Source organism: Callithrix jacchus, chromosome 9, assembly GCF_049354715.1.
Source record: "Callithrix jacchus isolate 240 chromosome 9, calJac240_pri, whole genome shotgun sequence".
Lineage (NCBI taxonomy): Eukaryota > Metazoa > Chordata > Mammalia > Primates > Cebidae > Callithrix > Callithrix jacchus.
Genome location: NC_133510.1, coordinates 2,152,501 through 2,172,121, shown reverse-complemented (window position 1 = coordinate 2,172,121; position 19,621 = coordinate 2,152,501). Strand labels below are relative to the sequence as shown.

Here is a 19,621-nt window from a genome sequence, read left to right as displayed (position 1 = left end):
CATGTACCACCAGGCCCCTCCTTCAACACGTGGGGATTACAGTTTGAGATGGGATTTGGGTGGGGACCCAGAGCCAAATCATATTAATCAGATTCCTTGGAGTCAAACAGATTTTGATTCGAATTCCAGCTTCCACACTTGCCAGCTGTGTGACTTAAAGCAATATATTTAACTTTCCTGTGCCTTTTTGTGTCTTTTGTACAGCAGGGATAATACCTACCCAAAAGGTTGTCGAGAGCGTTGGAGATAGTATCAGAAATACTGACCTAGAAAGCTTCCAGTAGTGATAGCTAGTGTCCTCATCCCTTTTCAGTGTCTTAGTTTTGAGGACAGACAAACCTTTCTTCCGGCCGGGCGCGGTGGCTCAAGCCTGTAATCCCAGCACATGGTGTCTGCTTCTGGGGTCTCAAATTCTTAATGAAACGCTTAAAATCTGTTCCGCCCACTCTCGGCGCTCCTTCCCACTGCCTCTTTCGGTCGGTTTCTCTTCTTTCTCTTTATTTAGTGTTTCCTCTGCCCAGGTTCTTACAACCCTCTCTGAAATGTTGTTCCCATTTTACAGATGTGGAAACTAAGGCATGGGAAGGTTAAGTAACTTGCCCGAGGTCAAGAGATTGAGACCATCCTGGTCAACATGGTGAAACCCCGTTTCTACTAAAAATATAAAAAAAATTAGCTGGGCACGGTGGCGCGTGCCTGTAATCCCAGCTACTCAGGAGGCTGAGGCAGGAGAATTGCCTGAACCCAGGAGGTGGAGGTTGCGGTGAGCCGAGATCACGCCATTGAACTCCAGCCTGGGTAACAAGAGCGAAACTCCGTCTCAAAAAAAAAAAAAACACCTCTCTTCCTTTTCTCTACCATGGAACTTGGAAGGTGTAACTATGTGATGTGCTGGCAGTGGTCTCTGAAAAGAGGTTCCTGAACTAAAGGAGTTAAATATCAGGTATGAAGAGGCAAGGGCTGGGCCACGGGCTCTGAGAGAGCTTCGTGTCAGTCCCAGGCTGGGTAGAACTGGCTGGTGCTGGACAGAACTGGACAGTGGTTGCTGTAACTGGCATAGGGGCTGTGGCTCTTGACATCAGGATACAAAACAGAGCAATAAGGTTTCAACCTCTGCTGCCTGCAGGGTCCCATACTAGGCACCCAAAGGGCAGGAGCAAGACATGGTGTCTGCTTCTGGGGTCTCAAATTCTTAATGAAACGCTTAAAATCTGTTCCACCCACTCTCGGCGCTCCTTCCCACTGCCTCTTTCGGTCGGTTTCTCTTCTTTCTCTTTATTTAGTGTTTCCTCTGCCCAGGTCCTTACAACCCTCTCTGAAATGTTGTTCCCATTTTACAGATGTGGAAACTAAGGCATGGGAAGGTTAAGTAACTTGCCCAAGGTTGTGTTTAAAAATTAAATTCAAGGCCAGGCGCAGTGACTGATCCTGTAATCCCAGCACTTTGGGAGACTGAGGCAGGTGGATCACCTGAAGTCAGAAGTTTGAGACCAGCCTGGCCAACATGGTGAAACCCTGTCTCTATGAAAAATACAAAACAATTAGCTGGACATGGTGGCACATGCCTGTAATCCCAGCTACTTGGGAGGCTGAGGCTGGAGAATTTCTTGAACCTGAGAGGTGGAGGTTGCAGTGAGCTGAGAATGCACCAGCGCACTCCAGCCTCGGTGACTGAAAGAGACTTCGTCTCAAAAAAAAAGAGAGAGAGAATTACATTACACTCAAGCAGATCAATCTAACCACATACTGTATTTCATTTTTAATTTTTTTGGTAGTTGTAGTGGGTAGTGCATTTTAAAAATGTAATATCTATAGATGGCTTTTTAAAAAGCCAATAGTTTAAAAGGATATGTGAATGAAAAGTAAATCACCTATTCAACCCAATACTTGGTTCTCTGCCTCCTCCCGGAAGCTGTCACTGTGACCAGCTCATCGTGGCTGCTTCCACATTCTCTATGTAAAAGTGCATGTGTGTGTTTATGTGTATGTGTGTGTGCACACACGTCACCATTCTGCAGCTTGGTTTTATCTACCAAAGAACACTTCTTCAAGCTCTTTCCCATTTCAGCATTTTTCCTCTTCCTTTTTCACAGTCGTGGCATATTACATGGAGGTTTCATGACATAAGAAATCAGTTTCGTCTGGGCGCAGTGGCTATGCCAGTAATCTCAGCACTTTGAGAGGCCGAGGCAGGGGGATCACTTGAGGTCAGAAGTTCGAGACCAGCCTGGCCAACATGGTGAAACCCCGTCTCTACTAAAAATACAAAAAAAAATTAGTCAGGCATAGTGGCACGCGCCTGTAATCCCAGCTACTCGGGAGTTTGAAGCAGGAGAATTATTGAAACTGGGAGGTGGAGGATGCAGTGAGCCGAGATCGTGCCACCACTGCACTCCAGCCTGGGTGAGAGTGAAACTCCGTCTCACAAAAAAAAAATAAATAAATAAGAAAGAAAAGAATCCAGTCCTCTATCGTGAGCATTTAGGTTCAGTGTTTGGCTTCTCCAGACAGAGCTGCAGTAACCACTGTTGGGCCCATGGACGATCTACCCACAGGATAACTACTGGAAGTGGCTTTACTGAATTAAATTATCTGTGCATTTAACATGCTAGATTCACATGCCAGTCTCCCTTGCAACAAACAAACAAAAGGTCTGTGCCTCTCTCTACATTGCTAACTGCCCTTTAATGCTTTTTTCTTTTTGAGACAGAGTCTTGCTCTTGTTACCCAGGCTGGAGTGCCATGGGCAATCTCGGCTCACTGCAACCTCTGCCTCCTGGGTTCAGGCAGTTCTCCTGCCTCAGCCTCCTGAGTAGCTGGGATTACAGGCACGCGCCACCACGCCCAGCTAATTTTTTGTATTTTTAGTAGAGACGGGGTTTCACCATGTTGACCAGGATGGTCTCGATCTCTTGACCTCATGATCCACCCGCCTCAGCCTCCCAAAGCGCTGGGATTACAGGCGTGAGCCATCGCGCCTTGTCCTTTAATGCTTTTTAAAACCCACCTGAGGAGAACCCCCTGATGCTGCCTGTCCTATCAGGTGATATAGGTCTTTTTACTCCTCTAGCTTTACTGGGACATAATTGACAAATAGACACGGTCTATATTTCGGGTGCACACCTCGATGTTCTGCGAGATACATACGTTGTGAAGTGATCACCGTAATGAAACTACTTAGCGTTCCCAGCGCCTCACACGCCCTTTCAGCTCAGGAGCTCCCGCCAGCTCCTGTATCGTGAGCAGGCATGGGATCTCCGTGACACTCAGCGCGGTGGAGACGGAGCCCAGACGGGATAGTTGACCCCATGCCTGGTCCTGCGAGGTGCATCTCTGCTGCCAGAGGCCACCTGCTGGAGAAAGGCCCTACTGTCCCAGGCCTGACGCCTGGCCCCAGGCTCTTGATGCTCTTGTGAGCTTCTTGTCTCTTTCTGTTTTGGTAATTTGGTCTCTGGCATGAGAATCCGTCCATGTCCTCTCTCACCCCTGGCTTTCTAGAAACTGCATCTATATTTAGCTTTGTTGCCCCACCCCTAACCCCCTTCCTGAGCTGGGTATAAATGCCAACCAACCAGAGGATGACAGGGTCCAGGCTCAGAGAGCAGCTGAGGCAATGGGCTCTCGTGGAAACCTGAAGCTCTCGTTTCTCAAATCCAAACCAACTCACAGGCGATTAGTATTGGGAGGAAGGCAGGGTAGAGTGTGGACCTTCAGGACAAAGCACAGACCCAGGGCGGCACAGTCTGGCTGCCCTGACTCCTCATGGGCAGACAGTGAATAACAGCCACACATGCGGAAGTGTCCTTAGAAGGCGGGAAGACAGGGAAGAACAGGACCTCTGAGCCAAGAGGATCCGTGGCCCGGTAAACAGTCATGTTGGGCCAGACACAGCTGAAAGGCCAGCTCTGGGGTCTGAGTTCCAGGAAGCCCTGGGTCTGGCTGTTGGAGCTGGTGAGCAAGCTTTCTGTATGTGCCTTCCACAATGGCCCCATGCTCCACAGCATAATGGTGCCGTCTTGTTTTTCAGTGCTGTTGGGCTTCATATGAGAACTCTTAAGCAGAAGCAAGGGCGGCACACTTTTTTTTTTACCCCCAGTACTTTCTGTTTTATTTTTTCTTTTTAGAGACAGGATCTCACTCTGTCACCCACACTGAAGTGCGGTGGCGTAATCTTGGCTCACTGCAGCTTCCACTTCACTGGCTCAAGTGACCCTCCCACCTCAGCCTCCCTGGCAGCTGGGCCCACAGGCGCACGCCACCATGCCCGGCTAACTTTTGTATTTTTTGTAGAGATGACGTTTCACCATGTTGGCCAGGCTGGTCTCGAAGTCCTGTGCTCAAGCAATCCTCCCACCTCAGCCTCCCGCAGTGCCGGGATTACAGGCGTGCTCCTGCCACCGCGCCCAGTCCCAGCGCTTTCTCTTAACTCAACTCTGCCCTGTTTTCTCTTCCTATTCCTGGCCTCATTCCTGTTGCCAGGCAAAGTGGGGCTGAGTGGCAACCTCCGACCCTCCTGTGTAGAGCTGTCTGAGATGGAGCCTCATATTTAAAGCAACGTGAGAAAGACGAGAGAAAGAGGGTGAAGCCGTGGAATCTCTTTTCGGGCAACCCTACAGCTGGGGGAGCTGCCCCCAGTGAGGGTCAAAGACAGGCTCCCTGGAGCCTGGGAAAGGACAGACAGGCCCGCAATAGGCCTGGGGGCCACCTCCCTTCTGAAGCCTCAGGAAGTTTTCAGCCTCAGGCCTGGTCTGGCAAGAGGCTTTGGCCCCCCTCACTGGAGCTGGTGGTTGGGCTCAGCTGACGACGTGCTGTCTTCTTGGTGCCCATGGCCTTGCAGGAGGAGCAGGAAGAGCTCCAAGCCACACAAGAGCCAGTGGGAGGACAGAGCAGCCCCTCAGCATCCAGAGCCAAATGCCTGATTGGTTAAAAAAAAAAAAAAGGAAATGAGAGTCTCTTCTGAAATAGAAACTTCTGGTCCTTGAGTAGGTTTAGAGAATTACGGGCATTCTGAGGCCTGGGCCTCTGCAGTGACGGATGAAGCCTCAAAAGCCACAAGGTTGGTGGGAGGGACGCCGATCTCATGTCCGGGAATACACAGATGTGGCCTGCGGGGATGACTGTATCTCATTTCTGGGGAGCCCTAATAGCTCCCAAGGTGCTTGTATATTCCCCTATCCATCCAGAAAAGCAGCAGGAAACAAATAGAGGTGAAAGGCAAAGGGCTTTTTGTTTCCTTGAAGATGGGAAAAGCCTGGCATGTTGAATCTGGGTGAAGATGGAAAAAGCCTGGCATGTTGTCTCTGGGTGGCTACTGCAGGGGCAGGACTGGGCTTGGAGCCTAGGAGCCCCTGATAGTCGGGTGCTGCTCCACCCCCGACAACCCCGGCTCTGCGGGTAGGCCCCTTGGGTGATGAGGGCCGTCACAGCAGGGTACCAGAGCCAAGGTCCAAAACCAGCAGCAGCTGCTTCCTTGACTGCTGGGTCATTCTTGGCTTTGAGCCACCTGGGGTGTTTGGGGTGTCAACTTCACAGAGCACTAGAAGTTTCTGGGATCGAAAACAATCCAGGAAGCTAAAGGCTAAGCGTCAGATCCCTAACACTTCCAGATCTAGGAGCCCACACTTCTTGCTGAGTAACCTCAGCCGTTAAGTTTCTTAACCTCAGTGGTCTCACGTATACAGGGAGGGAGCTACACTGACGGTCTCGTGGGCCCTCTGTGGATCTGAGTCTGGGCTGCTTGGGACTGCCAGCAAAGCCTTCTTCCCGTGGGCCAGGTCCGTGTGGGCTCCAGCTGTCCATCTGCTGGAGCTTGCCTGTCAGTTGATGAGCGCAGTTGCCCTCAACCCCGTGTGTGTTCTAGTGAACGTGAACAGTGACTCACGTTTTACCAAGAATCCTAACTAGTGCCTGTCCCTTGCGCAGATGATGTCAGAAGCCGATCTCCAGGAAGGGAGCGGTTGGGGCTGGGCTTTGGCTTTGAGGGCTTGGGCATGTCCACAATCAGCAGTTCCTTGGAAGCTGCTGCTCCTCCTGCAGACAGTGATTCCGCCACCACCTTTCCCCAGCTACGTCAGAAAAGTGGGCCTACTCCTGCTGGGGCGGGGAGGAGGACAGGACTCTTTAGGACACGGATGATGAGAAGCTTCTAGGGAGGTGTCCTTCATGCAGCCTCCCAAAGTCCACGTGGTGTGTCTGGCAGTGGGAGAGAATGTTAGAGTTAGGAACATGAGCCCTTACACACACACACACACACACACACACACACAACACACACAACTTACATAGGCCAGAGGGGCACCACCTTTCTACCTAAGAACACTTCAGTAGCTGCTGGGGGTTGTTTTGTTTCGTTTTGAGACAGGGTCTTTCTCTGTTGCCCAGGCTGGAGTGCAGTGGCATGACCTCGGCTCACTGCAACCTCTGCCTCTGGGTTCAAGTGATTCTCCTGCCTCAGCCCCCGGCCCCCAGTAGCTGGGACTATAGGCGTGAGCCACCATGCTCGACTAATTTTTGTGTTTTTAATAGAGACAAGATTTTGCCATGTTGGCCAGGCTGGTCTCGAACTCCTGACCTCAGATGATCTGCCCGCCTTGACCTCCCAAAGTGTCAGGATTACAGGTGTAAGCCGCCTGTGCCTGACTCTAGTTTTCTGTTCTTACAGAGCTCCTGCTTCCTCTGCCTTTCAGAAATCCAAGGCCAGGCCTCAGGATTTCCACCTGCTTGTCTGGCCCCTGCTCTTACTGAGCAGGTTCTGGGACGTCTAGAGCTGTGGTTTGGCCTTTTCTCCCTTCCCTGTCCACGTCTATCCCTGGAATAGGCGGTGTTCCAGTCACACATCTCTGGCCTCTAGAGGACTTCACGCTGAGACTGGCACCCTTCCTTCTCACAGTGGCTCATTAGATGTTACTGTGCCGGCTACTCCGGAGGGTTCAATATTTAGAAAGTTATTTTTTAGGGAAATGTTCTTACGTATTTCCTGTGTGATTTTTAAAAGAGGAAGGGGAAGAGAGTGCTGTGAAGTAGGTGCAGCGGCTCACACCTGCAACCCCAGCTCTGTGGGAGGCCTAGGCTAGGGGATTGCTTCAGCCCAGGAGCTCCAGACCAGCCTGGGCAACATAGTGAGACCCCGTCTTCACAAAAAGATAAAAAAATTATCCAGGCATGGTGGTATGCACCTGTAGTTCCAGCTGCAGTGGAGGCTGAAGCAGGGGGAGCACTTGAACCCGGGAGGTCCAGGCTACAGTGAGCCGAGATCATGCCACACACTCCGGCCTGGGCTATAAATTGACACCCTTTCTTAAAAAAAAGCCACAAAATTTAAAAAAGGTAAGTACAAGCCAAGATGGGAGCTGCGCAGACAATGAAAGGAGAAGGAGGAGTTGCTTGGTGCCCGGTCTAGAGGTGAGAGTGGCTGGCAGCTGGGGTGGGCCCCATGTCCTCTGTTGGAGAAATGGAGACGTGGGAGCCCAGAAGGCAGGTCTCTGTGGTCACAGAGAGAGGAGCTGGAAGGTCAGTGACCCAGGACAGGGTGTGCGCTCTCTTGGCAGGCGAAGCATGAAACGGAAGGCACTGTTCACCTGCCCCTTCAACGGGGACTGCCGCATCACGAAGGACAACCGGCGCCACTGCCAGGCCTGCCGGCTCAAACGCTGCGTGGACATCGGCATGATGAAGGAGTGTGAGTGTCCGGGGGCTGGCCGGGGTTTGGGGCTGAACTGGAGTCAGGGAGAGTCCTTGGCCACTCTCCTGCAGGTTCGGGCAGAGGTCTGCCTGCCCTTCCTCTGTAGCTGCCAGCATCTGGGGCCAGGGCCTCAGTGGGACCAGCAGCTGGTGGCAGGGCAGCTGGAAGTCCAGGGTCAGATGCACTCAGCGGCCCTGTGTGCCTCTTGAGGACCTGTGTGTTGGTGTCAGAGGCGCTGGAAGGGCCTCTCCAGAGTGGGGCCTGAGAGGAAGGAGAGGCAGCACACTGCCTTCAAGATCCCCTTCCTCTCCCTGGTCAGGGTCTTCCTCAGGATGTCATCCTATTCTGGCAGCTCCCTGTTTCCTGGATCTAGAGGAGTGAATGAGGTTTGAGGACCCCCAGGTGCTCTGGGCTTCAGGAGAGAGGGCTGCTGTGGGTTGGGAAGGGCAGGAGTAACGGGGAGAGTTCACATCCGACCATAGCTGGGATCTGCGTTCTGTCCCACCCCAGTCTGCCAGCCTCTCTGGCACCTTGAGCAGATCTGAGGGCTTGTGCCGGGGAGACCAGGAAGAAGAGTGTGCGAGGGGAAGCACTGGGCTCTCGGGTGACCCTCTGAATCCAGATGGAGAAAGAGGAGTGATTCTATAGGACTTCCCTTCCCACTCTGGGGTTGGAGAAGACCGACATGTCAGATTTACACACATGTTCTCACTCACCACTGAAAACAACACTTGAACCTTGCGTGGGAGCTGTAGTGCCGTGATTTGGTAAGTAGAGTAGCCATTGAATTCAGCAGATGCTGGGAGATCCGGCCAGGCCCTCCCTGGGCTGGAGCAAGGGCATGGGGCCAGCTGGGCATGGGTGCTCCGGGCACACTCATTCCTTGCTCAGTCCTGTCTGCTGTCTGTACCCAGACCTCCACCCGGCGCTAGGACAGAACCCAGGCCCTGCTAGCTGTGGGCCTGAGGAGTCAGGGTCCGGGTTGGGGGTGTTGCTCAGATGCAGGCCTTCCTGGCTATGGGACTGTTTTGAGTGGTGAGGGGTGGGGAGAGGTCAGGTAACAGGAAGATGTGTCAGGGACAGAGGAAACATTACAGGACAGGGCTTAGAGGACGGGGAGTTTCTCCCTTTATGGGAAAATAATTTTCTGTTGTTGGGACACAGGCAGAGCTCAGGCCCTCATCCTGGGCTTCCTCTGTGGGCCTTGACCTAGGCTCCTCTTCTGTGGGTCACGACTCTCCACCTGATCCGGCAGCTCCCCATCCAACACTGGCACCCTGGAAAGAGTTTCCAGGGCTGTGGTTCCTCCACACCCCCATAGGAGTGTGCAGGCCTGGACACGCTGGTCGCTCCTACCGAGGTCCCTGCCACACCCTAGCTCCTGTGTTTATCCTGGAGAGAGTAAGAAAGTGGAGGCTGGAGGCTTGGGTGCCTTATGGGACTTCACACACATTCTCAGTGGGCCCTGCTCAGGGCGAGGCGCTAGGGGTGGCACCAACAAGGTGCGCTCGGCATAGCCCCATCTCCGCTGAGAACACGGCCTCTTCAGGGCAGGGAGCCTGGTTTCTAAAGCTGCAGCCAACCAGGAGTGGCATGGGGTTCCACTGTTGCAGCTCGTAAGGCATTGCCACAGGTGTTCCCCTCAGGGCCAAGCTCACTGAGGCCCAAGAGGCCCCTCTCCCACCTCAGGAGGAAGGGGATGTCCTGTTGACTTAGAATAGGAAGAACATCTGAGAGTCAGACAGGTAAAGACCTCAGCTGGGGTCAGAAAGCGAGTTGGTGGCCAAGCTGGGACCAGAATGAGACTCGATGTCCCCTCCTACCTGCCCCCTGGTCCCATAAACAGCACTGCATCCATGCTGAAGAGCAACCCCAGCCTGGGGTGCATCAGGGGGCCCTGCCCAGGAGCACCCTACCATGTGGTGGGGACCCAGCAGCCCAGAAGCAACAGCCACCCCATCCCTAAATCAGCTCTGTGCCTCAGCCACGCCCACCCCAGCTAGTTCTACCCTGTGGAGTCCTGTGTCCCCGTCCTGCTATATACTCAGGGCAGCTTCTTGCCGACATCGCTCTCCTCATCCCAGTGCAGGGAGCGGTCCTGAGTTCTAAATGGGCTGGTGGAATGGGGATCCAGTTAAAACAGAAACACCCTGGTGCTTTTCACTGCCCCAAAGGGAAGATCATCCAAGAAGAGGCATCATTCCCAGCCTCAGGTTAGCCCGGCTTCAGGAGGTCTCGCCAGTGTGAAGTCCCTCAGCCTCAGAACCCTAGGACAGCTGCTCATTTCTCATCCAGCTGGCTTTTCCCCACGGCATAGCATCCCAGAGACAACTGAATGTCTCAATATTTGAAAAACCACAGGAAGGAAGCTTAAAGCCCAGGCTCCTGCTGGCCAGGCAGGGAGGTGGGCCTTCCGTAGAGGGGGCACAGGGAGGGAAAGGATGAGGACACAAACCATGTGTATTGACATTCTACCATGTATGGGATCCCACGTCAGGCACATGCACTTCCTTCTGAAATTCCCACAACACTCCCTGACTATGTAAATACTTGTATTTTTTCAGTAGCTAAGGCAGCTCAGAGGAATTAAAATGTCACGGCTCTGAGTTAATAAGATAATGGAATCAGCACTCATTCTAATCTAGGTCTGTCTGCCTCCAAAGGTCAGGCTTGTGGGCCACACCCAAGGAAGTCTTTCGTGCCCCCAGTGGGTTAGAACTCACTCCACTGTGCACTTCCAGGCACTTCCACGTACTCTAGGAGATGGGCTGAAGAGAGCTTTGTCCCCATCAAAGACGCATTTTCTCTCTTTTCCATTCTTAGTTGACTTTATACCTGGGAACCCAAGAAATTTCATAACTGAGTTCCTGCTTTTGGCTTATGCTATGCATGCCCTGCACAGAACCACACATTATGGTAACTTGTCTGATGCTTTCACAGATGTATGTCTTTCCTTTCTGGTGTTGGCCCAGTACCTGGCACACAGTGGTGCTCAATAAATGTGTGGAATAAATGAATGTTAGCTCTTTCTTTTTTGCCTTGGTGTATCTTCTGCAGGTCTGTGGATCAGTAAGATTCTCCCAAACCTGATGATGTCTGTGCCCTTCATTTGGAAGCACTGTGTGTCCTCTTCCTGCTGTCCATTCATTTGGAAACACTGTATGTCCCCTTCCTGCGGTTGTTCCTAGGCTGTCAGTGGCAACTTGAAACGTTTTAAATTGTTTATGCTGCAGATCTTGACTTCGTCAGGGACAGAACATGCCTTGCATGGGAATAACTGTGCAAAATTATTTTCACTCAGCAAGGAACTTAGAAGGAAGTCAAAAAAAGCTTCTGAGCCAGCCATGTAGGTTTTACAAAGTCCGCATGCCACAGCTCATGCAATGTAGATGCCTAATTACCAGAGAGCCCAACACTTTCAGAGCCTGTTTACTCTTATTCCAATGCCTTTTCACTTGAAACACGTCTTCCTATATGATAGTAATGACATTTCCAGTTCAATTCACTGAAAAAATAAGAAATTTCCTATGAAAGTAAAAAACTCTTTAAACAAATTATTGTATAAATCATAGCACGTTTGCATATGTGCAAGACTTCAGACTCACTCAGTCCTCAATGTTGCCTTGCAGAAAGCTTGAGCCTGTTTGAAGCTGACAGAGCTCAGCATTTCTTCCTCTGTTAACTGCATAGAAGACGGTGGTTGCTATTTGATGCAGTCAAATAGCAGTGACTGGGAGGAATAATGTTTAAACTTGAACCTTCTTTGTCTCTTTAAAGTAGGTAATTTACAAGCTTTGTTAATTTTATTTCACGCTCTTCAGATGGATTGGACACAATGTGTTTCAGAACTCATGGCTGAAAGTCAAGGTCCGCTTATAACCAGTTGTAATCAGACACAGCAGAGAGCAGTGGCTCTGACCTTCTACTCCAGAGCCAGACTGCCCAGGTCTAAATGCTAATTTCACCACTGTTCGCTGTGTGACTTTGAGCAAGGTATAAAGCCTCTATGGGCCTCATCTGCTCAATGGGAATGACAACAGCACCTGTCTTAAAGCGTTGTTGTGGGGACTTAATATGTGAGTTAATATACAAAAAGCTCTTAGAATAGTGCCTGGTAGATAGAAAAACTCTACATGTGTGACCCAGTGTTATGAATATTTTCTTTTTACTACGTCAAACTTGATCACTAGAACCTCTAGCTCCCAACAGATCAGAAGTAAGCCTTAGCGGGGAGAAAGGCACACTTCCAGAGGCAGACACCAGTAAGAAGAGACAACGCATAGCTTCACAGACAGGTGGACGCTGGGAGCAAGAGAAGTAGCCCAAGAACTCCAAAGCCCAGCACGCCCAGCTGCACAGTGCAGGGCAGCCAGCCTCAGACAACGCCGAGGCCATAACCTTGGCCTGCAAGCTTCAGTCATTATTCAGAATGATACCTCTGAATCATCCAGGAAAGGTCGTATGACGTTAGAAGTGTTCCGTTACAAGGTTTTCTGTCTTGAAAATGTTTCCATAACAATTGTTTCAATCAAAGAGGTCAGCTTTGCTCAGCTCTCTGGTGTGCCAGGTACCATTCCCTACACTGCAGGGGACGAGCAGGACTGCAGCACTCACTGGCCTTTCCTAAGCCAGGAAAAGGATCTGCACACCGTCGGTGTCATCTGTGTGGATGCATTTGATGTTTTGTGTCAGACTACTGAGCAGTCACCATGGCTAGGTAGCCCCTCTGGGCTAGCATTTAGGAGGGAAATATAAGAATTGTAAGACAAAGTCTGGGCAGGGTGGCTCATGCCTGTAATTCCAGCATTTTGGGAGATTGAGGTGGGTGGATCACCTGAGGTCAGGAGTTCGAGATCAGCCTGGCCAACATGGTGAAACCCCGTCTCTACTCAAAATACAAAAAAATTAGCTGGGCATGGTGGCATGTGCCTGTAATCCCAGCTACTCCCAAGGCTGAGGCAGGAGAATTGCTTAGAACCCAGGAGGTTGCAGTGAGCCGAGATGGTGCCACTGCACTCCAGCCTGGTCAATAGAGCAAGACTGTCTCAAATAAATAAATAAATAAATAAATAAATAAGAGAGAATTATAAGGCATGGACCCTGCCCTTAAGTAACTTGTAATCTAGAGAGAGACCTTGAACTTCTTGGGCTGCCTCCGTAGGTATGGATTGAAACCTCTGCTAACCATGAGTCTTACAGAACAGAAGATAATTGGGTGCCAGTGTGTGTGGAAAAGACGAAGTGTGTAGCAGACATAAGAAAGGAGGCTCAGCAGGTGCAGAAAAGCCGAGTCTCGGTGCAGATCAGGGCAATAGAGAAATGCGTCATGGAAAAAGATGGCTGTGATGTAGACGGCCCTGAAGAACTGACAGACCTCATACAGGTATTAGGGAGAGGAGACCCAGCTGGACACACACCCAGCACAAGTGGAAATGCAGGGGCAGACGTGACCAGGTCATGTTCTCAGGTCAGCAGCAATGCCAGCGTGCCCAGAGCAGAGGCTGTGTCCAGAAGCACTGAGAAATGAAGTCGAAAAGTTAGGAAGAAGCCAACGTTAGTGTGGACGTGGTCAGCAGTAGGGTCCGGGACGTGGTCAGAAGTAAGGGCCAGGGCGTGGTCAGAAATAAGGGCCGGGGCGTGGTCAGCAGTAGGGGCTGGGACGTGGTCAGCAGTAGGAGCTGGGACGTGGTCAGCAGTAGGAGCTGGGACGTGGTCAGCAGTAGGGCCGGGAGAATGTCTGGGCAGGAGAACGGCATCACAGAATCACAGGAAAGTTAGCGAAGTCCAGTCAGGCAGAGCTACATGCCTGTAGATGCCATGGTATGGCGGCAGAAACAGGCCTCCCTAATTCTGGTCCCCAGGTGAGCAGGAAGGACCAGACACCTAATCTTGGGCTCCCCAGGTGAGGGCTCACCCCATTGCCTTCCCTGGATGCTCCCTGCCCCTTCCTCTCCCACCCTCCCTGACCCCATAGAGTCTGCATAGACACCAGCAGTGGGAGGAGAGTTGGCAGCTGCTGGGGAAGGTGAGTCAGCTGCCTGGGCGTGGTCTCCTCCCAGGCTCCCCATGGAGGGAAGCTCCATGTCTTGCAGTAGCGCTCCCTTTCCTGCCATGCCTGTGGCACTAGCTGCCCACTCCCACCCATCATAGGCTCTTCCTCACCCCCGCCAACTTCTCTCGTCCTCTTCCTACCTGAGGGCCTGGGCCAATGGACCTTTCTCGAAGCCTGGAACTCACCCACTCTGGGCTTCTGGTTCCTTTCCCTGCTCTTGTGAAACTCCCCAGTTCTGTGGGCAGATGCCCTGGCAGCACCAGCACCAAGCAAGTAGCTACAGGCTGAGGGCCCCGGTGCCCACTCCTGCCGTCAGCACTCAGCAAGCCACAGCCAGGAGGTCTGTTTGCCCAGCCGCCGTGCCAGGCACCTCTGCTCCTGGCATCCCCCTGCCACCTGCACAGCTGCCCCATCAGAGGGAGGCAGGCACAGGCCCCTGCAGCAGTCTGCAGGTGGTGTCGGGGCTCTCTATGGCCAAACGCCCTGACTAGCACCTGGAGAGAACTTCCAAGATGAGAGCTGCAAGTCCTCACCCCTTGAGGCCTTCCAGAGGACTTGCAAACTTCCAAGGACAGAAATGCCAAGGCTGTAGGGGCTGGAGGAAGGGTGGTTTTGCAGAGAACCAAAGAAGCCTAGTCTTTCTATATTCCAGAGTTCCATGTCTGGAAACTTGGATGTGGAGATAGCCACGTGGCAGAGCCAACTCCACATCTCACGTCCAACACTGTGAGAGTCCACGCAGTTATTCTGGCATCCTCTCTCCACCCCGACGTCTTCTTCCCGGTCATGGAACATGGGGGCGGGGAGAGAAGAGAGCTAGCATTCAGTGAGCATCTGCTCTGGGCCAGGCTTCAGCCGATGCTTTGAGGCATCGACTTCCCCAACCTGCACATGAACACAACCTGTTATCACTTCCCCAACCTGCACACGAACACACAGAGACACACGCACATCTTATGGAGAAAGGTACAAGAAAAGAACCTTGGAAGAGCGTATGTGATACAAACCTCTCATTTTACAAACAAGAGAACAGAGGCCCAGAAAGTCTGCCCAAGGTCCCACAACTCATTCTTGAGAACCCCGACTCCCTGAAGCCCAGACCATCCCACCTCTCAGATCTTCTTTCTCTTCTTCTTGCACGTGTCTTCATTTTCACCATAGCAAACCCAAGGTTTCTTCACATAGTGGAGTGGGAGTCCCCATGGCAGGAGGACCCCCGAGGGAGCCCTGAGTGTTGAAGCCCCTCCTATCTTGGGCCTTTACCCATGACCACAGGAGGAAGGCTTCCTGGAGGAGCTGCTGGCCAGCCCTCCTGACTCCCCTCCCGCCCCACAGTTATCCTGACAGATGAGGAGGTGCAGAGGAAGCGGGAGATGATCCTGAAACGGAAGGAGGAGGAGGCCTTGAAGGACAGTCTGCGGCCCAAGCTGTCCGAGGAGCAGCAGCGCATCATTGCCATCCTGCTGGATGCCCACCATAAGACCTATGACCCCACCTACTCTGACTTCTGCCAGTTCCGGGTACGTCTGCCTGCTGGGAGGATGAGCCAGCCCAGAGGAGAAGCACTAGAGGGCGGGGCCCAGGGATTATGGACAGAGGGCAGGGAACATCCTGAACAGAACTGGGGTAGGGATGGAGGCTGCTCTGCTCCCAGGCACTGGGAGGCCTCACCTTCTGGAGACCTTCCTCAAAGCCATTCCTGTCAGAGATCAGTGCCAAGGTAGGAAGGTGACCCCAAAATGTGGGTCTGAGACCCCATCTTTCCCTTCCAGCCTCCGATTCGTGTGAATGATGTTGGAGGGAGCTATCCTTCCAGGCTCAACTCGAGACACACTCCTAGCTACTCCGGGGACTCCTCCTCCTGCTGCTCAGATCACTGTATCACCTCTCCAGGTAAGCAGGACTTCAGTCCTCCATGAGTAAGTGGGCAGGTGAGGAGTCCACCCCACCTGCCGGGGCTGTGGATGGAAGGAGGCAGAAGGCTCCCTAATGGAAACTTACATACATACTATGTGCCATTCAGTGTCCTCAAACCAGGCCCTCTGTTACAGAAGAGGTGCCTTGCCCAAGGGCCCACACTGGGGAAGAGGCCAAACTGGGGTTCTAGCTGTACAGAATCCTGGGCCAATGCTCTTTCCTCTAAGCCAGGCTTCAGCCCGTGGCCCCCTCCCTGGAGGTGACGGTTTCCTTTAAGTGACATTTTGATCCTGGGCCCTTGAGAAGGTGAAATTTGGGGTGGGAAGGAGAACATGTTGGTCCCAGTGCAGCCCACCCTTCACCTGAGCCCTGGGACCACTCTGGCCCTGGAGGACCTGTCCTCAGCAGACTGTCTGGGAGGCACCATACTTTCCTGTTTTTTGTATTTTTTTTTTTTTTTTTTTTGAGACGGAGTTTCACTTTGTTGCCCAGGCTGGAGTGCAGCGGTACAATCTCGGCTCTCTAAAACCTCCACCTCCTGGGTTCAGGCAATTCTCCTGCCTCAACCTCCTGAGTAGCTGGGATTACAGGCATGTACCACCATGCCCAGCTAATTTTTGTATTTTTAGTAGAGATGGAGTTTCACCTGTTGGCCAGGCTGGTCTCAATCTCCTGACCTCGTGATCTGCCCACCTCGGCCTCCCAAAGTGCTGGGATTACGGTGTGAGCCACCACACCCAGCCTCAGAATATAATGTTTAAAGGCTGCATAGTACTCTGGAATACAGTAATGTACCTAAATCCCCTACCATTGGATATCTGGATTATTTCCCAGCTTTCCAGTAAGATAACAGTATTCTTGTAGGTAAATATTTACGCTATCTGAAATTTTCCCTTACAATGAATTCCAGGAAGTGGGATTACTGGTCAAAGGGTGCACATAATTGTTTGACTAGCATCAAATAGATTTCTAGATTACCTGTGGTAATAATGTGCATCCCCTTTAGCACCCCAGCCTCACAGGCATTGCCTAATTTCCTGCGTCTTTATAAATACCGGCATCGACATTTAAACATTCTTGTTTCTAGTTTATAGGTGAAAAGCATAGATGTTTACATCGCAGTTCTTCGATCATTAGCAAGGTTGAATATTTTTTTCCATGTGTTGATGGGTCCCAAATTCATTCTTGATTGAGATCCATAGGAACAGCACATGGTCTGCTTGAGGAAGTCTCATTGCTCTGAGTGTCTCTGTCTCTTTGATTTTACTGCCTCATCCTGCTGAAAGAGACAGAGAGAATCCCACAGGGAAGCCTGGGGCTGAAGGATGATCTCTGGAGTCACTGTGGGATCCCCAGCTGGCTTGGCTGCCAGGGCACAGCAGGTCTTTGCAGGGGCTGGCAGGAGGAGCCGGGTCCAGGTACCTTTAAACAGCTCCTTCTCTTCCCTCATGCCCCCCAGACATGATGGAATCATCCAGCTTCTCCAACCTGGATCTGAGTGAAGAAGATTCAGATGATGGTTCTGTGACCGTGGACCTGTCCCAGCTCTCCATGCTGCCCCATCTGGCTGACCTGGTCAGTTACAGTATCCAAAAGGTCATTGGCTTTGCTAAGATGATCCCAGGATTCAGGTAAGAAACATCTGCAATGCCGGGGAACAGAGTCAGAGTCCTGGACTGAGCTAGAGGAACGGTTGAAGACCAACCGTCCACCGTTTCTTTTTATCTTTTATTTTTTTTAACGGAGTCTCACTCTGTCACCCAGGCTGGAGTGCAGTGGTGTGATCTCAGCTCACTGCAACCTCCACATCCCAGGTTCAAGCGATTCTCTTGCCTCAGCCTCCCAAGTAGCTGGTACCCGCCACCACGTCCGGCTAATTTTTGTATTTTTAGTAGAGATGGGGTTTCACCATGTTGGCCAGGCTAGTCTCGAACTCCTGACCTCAAATGATCCACCTACCTTGACCTCCCAAAGTGCTGGGATTACAGGCATAAGCCACTGCATCCAGCCTCCACTGCTTCTTTAAAAATAGAGTTTCAGGCCCTACCCCAGACCTGCTAAATCAGAATCTGTGGCGTAGGCCCAGGAATCTGTCTTTAGGAAGTGCAGCCTGTCCTGCGTTACTCTGCAGGCCAGCACTGGAGAGCTAGTCCATCCCCCCACTTTCTGGATGATGCTGTGAAAGCCCAGTGAGGTCCAATGGCCAGCCAGTATCCCCTTCTGGTGTTGCATGTCAGAGCCGGGCGTAGAACTCCCAGTTCACTGCTGTGTTCACTCCAGCTGGCTCGACTGCGACCCTCATATTATGTCTTTAAATTCAACAATATGATTCCTCCACACCCCAACTCTGAGACCAGAATGAAGTAATAGAGAGTAAAAGGGCTTGGCTATGTAGACTTATGAGACAGTCTAGGAATCCTGGAGAGAGGCTTCCTGGCGTATACGACCCTGGCATCCTTCACCAAGATGTACATTTAAAGACAATTTCCTGGCTGGGCACAGTGGCTCATGCCTGTAATCCTAACATTTCGAGAGCCTGAGGGAGGAGGATTGCTTCAGCCCAGGAGTTCCAGACCAGCCTGAGCAACACAGTGAGATCTCTTCTCCACAGAAAGCTTTTATAAATTAGCTGGGCGTGGTGGCACATGCCTGTAGTCGTAGCTACCAGGGAAGCTGAGGGGGGATCTCTTGAGTCCAGGAGGTCAAGGCTGCAGTGAGCCAAGATTGTACCACTGCACCCCACTGCACTCCACTGCACCCCACTGTACCCCACTGCACTCCACTGCACCCCACTGCACCCCACTGCATGCCACTGTACCCCACTGCACCCTACTGTACCCCACTTTACCCCACTGCACGCCACTGTACCCCACTGCACTGCACTGCACCCCACTGCACTCCACTGTACCCCACTGTACCCCACTGCACTCCACTGCACCCCACTGCACTCCACTGCACCCCACTGCACCCCACTGTACCCCACTGCACTCCCAGAGCAAGACCCTGCCTCAAAAAAGAAAAAAAATAAAGACCATTTCCTAATCATATGAAACATTTTTGCCAAAATAGATAAGTATAAGGAGTTCTACTGGAGAAGGGATCTTCTTTATCAATTCATTCATATACATTTCATCCGTTCATTCCTATGTTTTAGTGTTTTAATACTAATAGTGTGTTTAATACTTACATTTAAATACTCGTGCAGTGCTAATTTTTTTTTTTGAGACGGAGTTTTGCTCTTGTTGCCCAGGAGTGCAATGGCACAGTCTCAGCTCACTGCAACCTCTGTCTCCCGGGTTCAGTCAATTCTCCTGCCTCAGCCTCTCAAGTAGATGGAACTACAGGCGTGTGCCACTATGCCTGGCTAATTTTTTTTTTTTTTTTTTTTGAGATGGAGTTTCACTCTTGTTGCTCAGGCTGGAGTACAATGACATGATCTCAGCTCACTGCAACCTCTGCCTCCCATGTTCAAGTTAATTCTCCTGCCTCAGCCTCCCAAGTAGCTAGGATTACAGGCATGTGCCACCACATCTGGCTAGTTTTGTATTTTTAGTAGTAGAGATGGGGTTTCACCACGTTGGTGAGGCTGGTGTCACACTTCTGACCTCAGGTGATCCTCCGGCCTCAGTCTCCCAAAGTGCTGGGATTACAGGCATGAGCCACCACACGCAGCCAATATTCTTAAAACAATAGAGTATTGATGGATTTAGTAGATATGCTGGGAAATGGCTATATTTATGTATATTTGTATCTTCATTATCCCCAAAAGTTCATTTGGCATGCTGCCATAAAACACATAAACAATACGGATGAGAAAGGAGTACATCAAACTCAAGCACTGTTGCTATCATTTCAATAGTGGCAATACCTGTAGTTCTGGCAAAAGGGGAAGACACTCCCTAGATACTGATGCTCAGATTCAGTGCTGGAATATGGGGAGCTGGAAAATGAGTTAACATTGCTGGCTCTGG

General features: G+C 51.4%; 1 protein-coding gene across 11 annotated transcripts in view; it reads left to right on the top strand.

Moving 5' to 3' along the window:
* VDR (vitamin D receptor) overlaps positions 1–19,621 on the top strand; it is a 63,813-nt gene that overhangs the window by 29,784 nt on the left and 14,408 nt on the right. For all 11 annotated transcript variants that reach the window (XM_078338183.1, XM_078338182.1, XM_009003217.5 and 8 more), the window contains 4 exons: positions 7,548–7,678; positions 15,069–15,253; positions 15,506–15,626; positions 17,110–17,281. In XM_078338183.1, coding sequence (XP_078194309.1) covers positions 7,548–7,678; positions 15,069–15,253; positions 15,506–15,626; positions 17,110–17,281 — 609 coding nt within the window. The remainder of the gene's footprint in view (positions 1–7,547; positions 7,679–15,068; positions 15,254–15,505; positions 15,627–17,109; positions 17,282–19,621) is intronic.